Genomic DNA, 8,373 nt, shown 5'->3' with positions numbered 1-8,373 from the left:
ATCTCTCTCAACAACAAGCGATCAGCTGTTCCTACGTCACAAAGCTCTTGTCCTCTATCTGTGTCTCGGGGAAACTTTCCGAAAGTTTCCTCTTCCTAGGTGTGTCTCACGTGCAGGCTCTGCTGCTTCACTCCATTGGACCTGACGGGACCGCTCGAGACACGGACACGTAGCATGTTAGCCCACAGGAAGCACACGCACTTCCGGTGACGCTTCTTTCGCTGGATTTCAAAATAAAAGCGGTCCACATGTTATACTAAATCGAAGTTCGGTCATCAATTATTATGATTTATTAATTATTATATATGATTTGTCACAGTCCAGGTGAACTACACCTGGACTGGACCTCAGGCTGGCAGTCATGGTAGCGTTGATTTAATCTGAATTTATCAAAGTTATAAACATGATCTGACTCATTTCCCGCCTTTTATGACATTTTAAATTTAATTTCGCCTCGTCGGTGTAATTACAGTATATATATATACATTATATATATTATATATTATTAATTAATTTATATATATTATATATATATGTGTGTGATGTGTGTGTGTGTGTGTATGTGTTTGTGTGTGTGTGTGTGTGTGTGTGTGTGCTCTTTATTCAGAAACCCTCATGTCACATCTACATTTCAGGATCTGGTTATTATAGACACAGATTACATGTTAAATATAAATATTTCAAGATTTATCATCACAGTAACAGTGTTACACACATTAGTAGCTGTAACGTGACGTCAACAAGTTTGAATAAAGTTTATAAAGTGTCTCAATAAATCCTGCTGATGAAACCTGACAGATTCAAAATGTTTAAAAGTTTTACAGGGTGCTGAACATTATGACGCGGACACGTAATCTGCATGATAAATATTTATGTTAAATTTAAAGAACATCAGATTTCATCAACACAGAAAGAAAAAAAGTCATTTTCAGGTAGAAATGTGTCATGATTTAATTTACGGCAACACTGTATAATAAGTGAAGCATGAATACTGAATTCATTGTTTATAAAGCATGTTTCTGACTCATTAGCATATAGTTTATAATCACAGTTATAGATGTTTTACCCTTCTGTACTAATGTTTTATAAAAACTCACAAACTCCATTTCTATTGGATGACCTATAAACGGTTAGGAATGCAGGAAAGCACTTTCTACTCGTTACTTAAGTATTTTGTGTGAGCTCATCTAAAGTGTGCACTGTCTATGCTTCCTAAAGCATTTACAAACGAGATTTAAAGGCTGGCAAAGACTCACACAAGTTTCAGTTACCATAGCAGACCAAGAGAGACCCAACACAAAGGGACATGGAACATATTGCACTGATATTTTGTAACTGTACAACTGTTCTGTTGATGTAAAAAGACGAACAATGAATAAAACTCCAGACTTCAGACAGTGAGTCTGTTTATTTGGTCACTCGTGTCAACATTAAGTCTCCATGATGAATATTTACAATCAACAGAAATTATTATTGTTCCAAAAAACTAAATCTGGTTTAGTCAACTACTAGTCCCAGAGTGCATCGCTGCAGGAAACATCCGGTCACAGAGCAGCATCACACTGTGGAAGCCTTCAGTTTCTCTCCTCAGCAGCGTGGAGGATGGCGGCCGCACTGTCCTTCGCTTCCTGTAGCAGCTCTGACGCTCTCGACTGAGTCTGCAGCACAAAACAACGGCAGAACCACAAACTGGTCAGAACCAGGTTCATTTACCTCGATGCAAGACGGGAATCACAGGAAGAAGAAGGGGAGCGTCTCAATTCAAGCCCTCGAGAACAGCTCGTGGTTTCCTCATGGTTCCTATCGTCTCCAGAACCAGAACTGGGAGCCCTATAGCTCCCAGTTCTGGTTCTACTAACTGGACTGAAAGTTTGTATTGAGACGAGTTCTTCACATCATGATTCATGACTGAGATTAAAGAGCACGTGGATGAACTTACAGCCGTCTTGAAGGCGTTGTCCGCGATGTCTTTGAGGTTGATGGTGACGTTGTAATATGCTCCGAACACAGCCGTCTCCAAAGCTTTAGCTGCCACCTGAAACACAAAGAGCAGGTTTGACGACGCGCCTTCTCGTTTGAGTACAAACTCAGGTGTCAGGTGTTTGTGTCACCTGAGCGTCGGACTTGCAGGCGATGTTTCCGTAGGCGACCATTTCTTTAAGGTACGGCCAGAGGACGCTGATCCTCTCAGCCAGAGCGAGAGGGACGCCCACCGCCCGCTGCAGACCCTCCTGCATCGCAGCCTGTCGCCTGTCAGACAAGATTCAGGGTTAATGTAAGATCTCTAAACGCTGGATGATGCAGAAATGTTTGTCACCTTTTGATTTCCTCTGCTGAGTTTTTTGGCATCTTCAGCGCCGTCTGCAACAGGAAGACAAACCTTCATTCACCGGCCTGAGGTCATTACAATTATTCGGTCAGCAGGTCTCAGAGCGTCCCGCTCACCATGTAGCTGTTGAAGGCAGACGAGTCGGCGTCCACCATGAGCAGCAGCTCGTTCATGGCCTGATGGAAGGGAGGAATCAGCCTTCTCATCACCCCGTCCAGGTTCTCAAACTGCCTCTTCCCGTACGTCATCTGACCCACCATGGCGCCCAACGCCGCCCCCTGCAGCACATGGAAGTCATGAGACGTGTTCACATTTCAACATGTTGGACTTCCTGTAGATCACACGTGTTTGTTCGTACCAGAGCAGCGATGGCAGCAGAAACAGAGCCTCCGCCAGGCGCTGCTGTCCGAGCTCCGACGCTCCGGACAAACTGCTGCAGAGACAAAGACACGAGCCCGCTGTTCTCCTGTGACCTCACCATGTACCTGCACAGGTGAGCATAAAATATGAGTATGCAGTATGAACTATGAACTGTATGAACTGAAGGATGAACTCACTCGATGATTCTTTCCTTTGGGTCGAACGGACCAAGAGAGTCAAGGCCGAGTTTGCTGATCACCTGAAAACAGACAGAGAGACGTCACGTCAGGGCGTCTCCAAATCGTTCAAATGATTTGAATGTAACAGCTGATCTCTGACCAGCCGGACTTTGTGCTCCTCCTCCACGACGAACAGTCGGTCTCTGTGGATGTAGAAGTCAGCAGCGTCCAGCAGCGCCTTCAGAGGGATCAGACCGACGATCTGAGAGCCGACCACGGGCAGCTTCAGGTCCTGAACACGACGACACCGCGACCAACACAAGATCAGTTACTTATTCAAACACGTCAGCATGTGGCTAAGCTAAAATCATAACTTGTGACCTCTGACCTCAGCGTCCCTGCAGATCTCCTCATACACAGTGTGGAGGGGGGTCAGCTCGTAGTCCAGGATGTTGGTGGACACCTGAGCGATGTTGGCCTCGTCCAGGTACCAGCCCATGCCCTGCACCTTCTGCAGCAGCCCGGGCTGCTCCGATACAAACAGAGGTCACTAAAGGTCACGGATCCTCTCTCAGCACATTTAAATCCTGATGATCCAATAAAAGATACAAATGTTTGATCCCTCCATGTGACCTCACCTGGTCTTTGCCGCGGCCCTGCTCCCTGACATCCAGAGCGATGCGATGAGCCTGTTCTTTGGTGCTGATCAGGTTCACGTTGTACGCGATCAGGAACTTGCGCGCGCCGGTTACCGTGGCGCCCCATGATGGTACGAACAAGGCGGGGCCGAAGTCAGGCATCCAATCATCACGCTTCAACTGGAGGAGAAAAAAAAAATACAGATTTATTTGACTTTTTCTAGGACTTTTATTTTGACATTGCTGAAGTTTGATTGGCTGTTGGAGTCTCACCTTCTCAGGTAAAGCTTCATACTCTCCAGCACGGACAGATGGAAGACTTCTCCTTGTTTCTTTCCGTGCTGCTTCTCCGTAAAGATACACTGTGGATGGAGTCAACGATTAGCCTGTTAATGTTTCTTTGTAACTCCCTGGTGTTGGTGATTTAAACAGTCTCACCGGGGACGTGCAGCATTTCAGAGAGTTTCTGTCCAAATGTGTTGGCGCACTTGACGCAGTCGTCCATGGAGGTGTTCTGGACAGGGATGAAGGGACAAACGTCCAGTGCTCCGGTACGAGGATGCTCACCTGAACAGGTAACACACACATCAGGTATTTCCTCCTGTATAACACTGAGCTGCTGCTGTGACAGTCTTGCTGACCTGAGTGTTTGCTCATGTCGATGAGGCTGAAGGCCTGCCGGGCAGCATTCAGCGCTCCTTCCACCACGGCCTCTGGAGAGCCCACGAAGGTGTAGACGGTCCGGTTGGTGGAGGCTCCGGGGTCGACGTCCAGCAGGCTGCAGCCAGAGGTGCCGGATATGGCTGCAGAGATGGCATCGATCACCTGAAACACACGAACGTGAACCTCTTCTGAGAAATCACTGAGCTGAAACATTTCAGTAAGTGAACCTTGATGAGGGCAAACTCAACAAGCTATTCAAAGAAACTTTAAACACAAACCTCTTTGTTTCGACCCTCGGAGAAGTTTGGGACACATTCCACCAGCCGAGCCATGGCAGCGTCTGCAGACTGAGGAGTTCAGACTTCAGCCCCTCCAAAAAACACAGACCCCCTCACAGGGAGGCCTCTGGGTGGAATCATTAACAGATCAGTATGTAGGTCAGCTGACAATAATTACCACACTCTGCCCAAACACTGCAGCGCCCCCTACAGCAGAGGAGAGGACCTGTCCTAGTCTGATTCATCAGGTGTATCTTGTTTGTCTCTAAAACACCCCCTGACCTCTCTGTCTCCATCAGACAGTGGGTCAGAGGTCAAAGTTCACGGTCTGACAGACAAACTGCTGTCAGCGATTCATGACTGAAGCATCAAGCCTGAAGAAACTCAGTAAATAAGTTACATCACAAAAAGACAGACAGTCAACGGTTAATCAATGATCAGCTGATATCTGGCAGCTGATTGGTTCAGAGGGAAACTTTGTTGACTTAAGAAGATCATAAACAGTCAGCCTCAGCAATCGTTACCGGGATTAATCTTTAACAGCCAAACATCAAACGAGGTCAACAACACGACACACAGAAGCTGCTGACCAGCTAACAGACTGAGCTAACAGCAGCTAACAGACTGAGCTAACAGCAGCTAACAGACTGAGCTAACAGCAGCTAACATACTGAGCTAACGGCAGCTAACAAACTGAGCTAACAGCAGCTAACAAACTGAGCTAACAGCAGCTAACACACTGAGCTAACAGCAGCTAACAAACTGAGCTAACAGCAGCTTGATTTTTTTATTGGTGTGTGTTTTCCTTTTTGGAGATCGATGATGATGACGATGATGTTTTTCAAACCAAATTAATAAAAGTGAACCAAAACTGCAGATTTATGAGTCAGAGGTGTTGTGGAGAAGTTGCTGAGGTCAAAAGTCAATGGTCAGGAGTTCAGAAAGTGTTCAGGAGCCTCTGATGTCTGATGCTGTATTATTTATTGACGCTTGATCAAGGAGAATTAGAGACACTCTCAAAGTTCATCAGAAGTGCCTGAGTCGGTCTCACATTCTGCCCAACTCATCCTGGTGGATCGACTTTAAACCCCAAGATAACACCACAAATACTACACGCCCAGAATGAGTCACAGAGAATGTCTTTACCCATGGAGGTGTTATTGTCAGCATGTTCTAGTCTGGAGACACAGATGTCTGTTTACGCAGATTGGACCGTCAACAACAAGCTATCTATTATGTCTATGAAGGCAGCAACAGGTCTCTGTGACCCTGGACACCACAGTGTTGAGATAGACTGGCACCTACTGTTCCCGGTAGCCGGTTCAAGTCCCGCATGGACCAAATATGGAAGGTGGGCTGGTAGCTGGAGAGGTGCTAGTTCACCTCCTGGGCACTGCCGAGGTGCCCTTGAGCAAGGCACGATCCCCCCCACCTGCTCGCAGGGTGCTCCTCAGGGGGGCTGCCCATCACTCCACCATCTCTCTCCAAAATTGCATGTCTGTGCCTTATACTGCATGTGTGTGTATCTGGGTTAAAATGCATGTAAATAAAAATGTGAGTGTAAAAAGAAATTCCCCGTTCGTGGATTAATAAAGTATATAAAGTATTCTTCTTCTTCTTCTCAAGGCCCACACGTGACCTCGTGTAACCTAAGGAGAGAAAACTCCAGAACAAGATTGTCATTTATTATTATCATTTGATGTTCGGACTAGTCTGGTTTCCCTCTAATCATCCAAGAGTCAAAGATCAGAGATGAATTCTTCCATTAATAAAAATAATAAAAAGTAAATATACTTCAGCTGAAGAATAAACTTTGACTCCAGATGAAGACTCGGGTTAGGTGTTACTGAATAACTTTGAGCTGCTGTTGACTTTTATGATTTCATTATCTGCTTTTTATGATATAGAGGAATTCAACATGAGCTCAACACAGCACAACATGAGCGCACTCAGTGTAGTGGACTGGTCTCAGATCTGCAGACGCTAACATGGACCTTTTGTTCTTCTTCACGCTGGGTAAGAAACTTTGTTTCATCTGATGACATCACAGTTAATCTTCTTCATCATGCGTCTCCTTAAAGAGCTCCTCACTGTTCTCCTGGACACTTAAATCAGCCTCCAGGACTCGGCTTCTCTGGACTGAACGTTGGACTGTTTTTTGTTTAGAGGCCTCACCTCATTAGTACGAATAAATTAACATCAGCTGTCAGAAATATGAGAAACTTTTGCTGCTTCATCATCGTTAAACATTTTATAACGCAGTAAGTAAAGTTCATGTCAGTCCAACTCTGAAACTCTGATTGGGTGGAAGCTCGACTCGGGTGTAGACACAGGTTTAGACTCAGGTTTAGACTCAGGTTTGGAGAATGTAGGCTCAGGTGTAGACTCAGGTTTAGACTCAGGTTCAGACTCAGGTTTGGAAGGTGTAGGCTCAGGTTTAGACTCAGGTGTAGACTCAGGTGTAGACTCAGGTGTAGGCTCAGGTTTAGATTCAGGTTTAGGCTCAGGTGTAGACTCCGGTTTAGACGAAGGTTTGGAGGGTTTAGACTCAGGTGTAGACTCAGGTGCAGGTTTAGGTGTAGACTCAGGTATAGACTCAGGTGTAGACTCAGGTTTAGACTCGGGTTTGGAGGGTGTAGACTCAGGTGTAGACTCAGGTTTAGACTTAGGTGTAGGCTCAGGTGTACTCAGGTTTGGAGGGTGTAGACTCAGGTTTAGACTCAGGTTTGGAGAGTGTAGACTCAGGTTTAGACTCAGGTGTAGACTCAGGTTTAGACTTAGGTGTAGGCTCAGGTGTACTCAGGTTTGGAGGGTGTAGGCTCAGGTGTAGACTCAGGTTTGGAGGGTGTAGGTTCAGGTTTAGACTCAGGTGTAGACTCAGGTTTAGACTTAGGTGTAGGCTCAGGTGTACTCAGGTTTGGAGGGTGTAGACTCAGGTGTAGACTCAGGTTTGGACTCAGGTGTAGACTCAGGTGTAGATTCAGGTGTAGATGCTGTTTTTAAAGTTGGTGTGAGCACACAATAACAAACCACTGTAATAAACTGTGTCTCCTCACAGCTGTTCCTTTGGTGACCTCCATGATGGGAGCACAGTCCAACACAACAACGTCAACTGCATCAAATATCAACGCCACCAGCACCTCCACCATCACTACTCCTGCTACTGTTGCTCCTACTACTCCTACTGATACTCTTACTACTCCTACTGATCCTCCTACTACTCCTACTGATACTCCTACTACTCCTTCTACTGATCCTTCTACTACTCCTTCCACCAATCCTCCTACTACTCTTACTGTTTCTCCTACAAATACTACAACTCCTCCTACTGATACTCCGTCTACTACTACTCATCCTGTTCCTCTTACTACTACTACTGCTCCTCCTGTTCCTCCTACTACTACTGCTCCTACTGTTCCTTCTACTACTCCTCCTCCTGATCCTCCTCCTACTACTACACCTCCTGTTCCTCCTACTGATCCTCCTACAAATACTACTACTATTCCTACTCCTACAAATACTACAACTCCTTCTACTGATCCTCCTACTACTACTGCTCCTACTGTTCCTCCTACTACTCCTTCGACTGTTCATCCTACTACTCCTTCTACTGTTCCTCCTACTACTCCTTCTACTGATCTTCCTATTACTCCTTCTACTGATCCTCCTACTACTCCTTCTACTGATCTTCCTATTACTCCTTCTACTGATCCTCCTACTACTCCTCCTACTGATCCTCCTACAAATACTACTACTATTCCTACTCCTACAAATACTACAACTCCTCCTACTGATCCTCCTACAAATACTACTACTATTCCCACTCCTACAAATACTACTACTATTCCTACTCCTACAAATACTACAACTCCTTCTACTGATCCTCCTACAAATACTACTCCTATTCCTACTCCTACAAATACTAC

At 45.6% G+C, this 8,373-nt stretch overlaps 1 protein-coding gene across 1 annotated transcript; it reads right to left on the bottom strand.

The window, feature by feature from the left end:
• Nucleotides 1-1,394: 1,394 nt before the first annotated feature.
• Nucleotides 1,395-4,624, bottom strand: ftcd (formimidoyltransferase cyclodeaminase). The gene is made up of 14 exons (XM_027291719.1): nucleotides 4,448-4,624; nucleotides 4,148-4,331; nucleotides 3,945-4,073; nucleotides 3,780-3,868; nucleotides 3,507-3,686; nucleotides 3,257-3,394; nucleotides 3,029-3,160; nucleotides 2,887-2,948; nucleotides 2,688-2,814; nucleotides 2,446-2,607; nucleotides 2,318-2,361; nucleotides 2,112-2,250; nucleotides 1,940-2,035; nucleotides 1,395-1,658 (listed from the first exon to the last, which is right to left on the bottom strand). The coding sequence occupies exons 1-14, from the start codon at nucleotides 4,499-4,501 to the stop codon at nucleotides 1,575-1,577; spliced, it is 1,620 nt and encodes a 539-aa protein (XP_027147520.1). The 5' UTR covers nucleotides 4,502-4,624; the 3' UTR covers nucleotides 1,395-1,574.
• Nucleotides 4,625-8,373: the final 3,749 nt, after the last annotated feature.

Source organism: Larimichthys crocea, chromosome XIX, assembly GCF_000972845.2.
Source record: "Larimichthys crocea isolate SSNF chromosome XIX, L_crocea_2.0, whole genome shotgun sequence".
NCBI lineage: Eukaryota > Metazoa > Chordata > Actinopteri > Sciaenidae > Larimichthys > Larimichthys crocea.
Note: the sequence above shows the minus strand (reverse complement) of the source record. Positions and strands in the feature narration are given on the sequence as shown.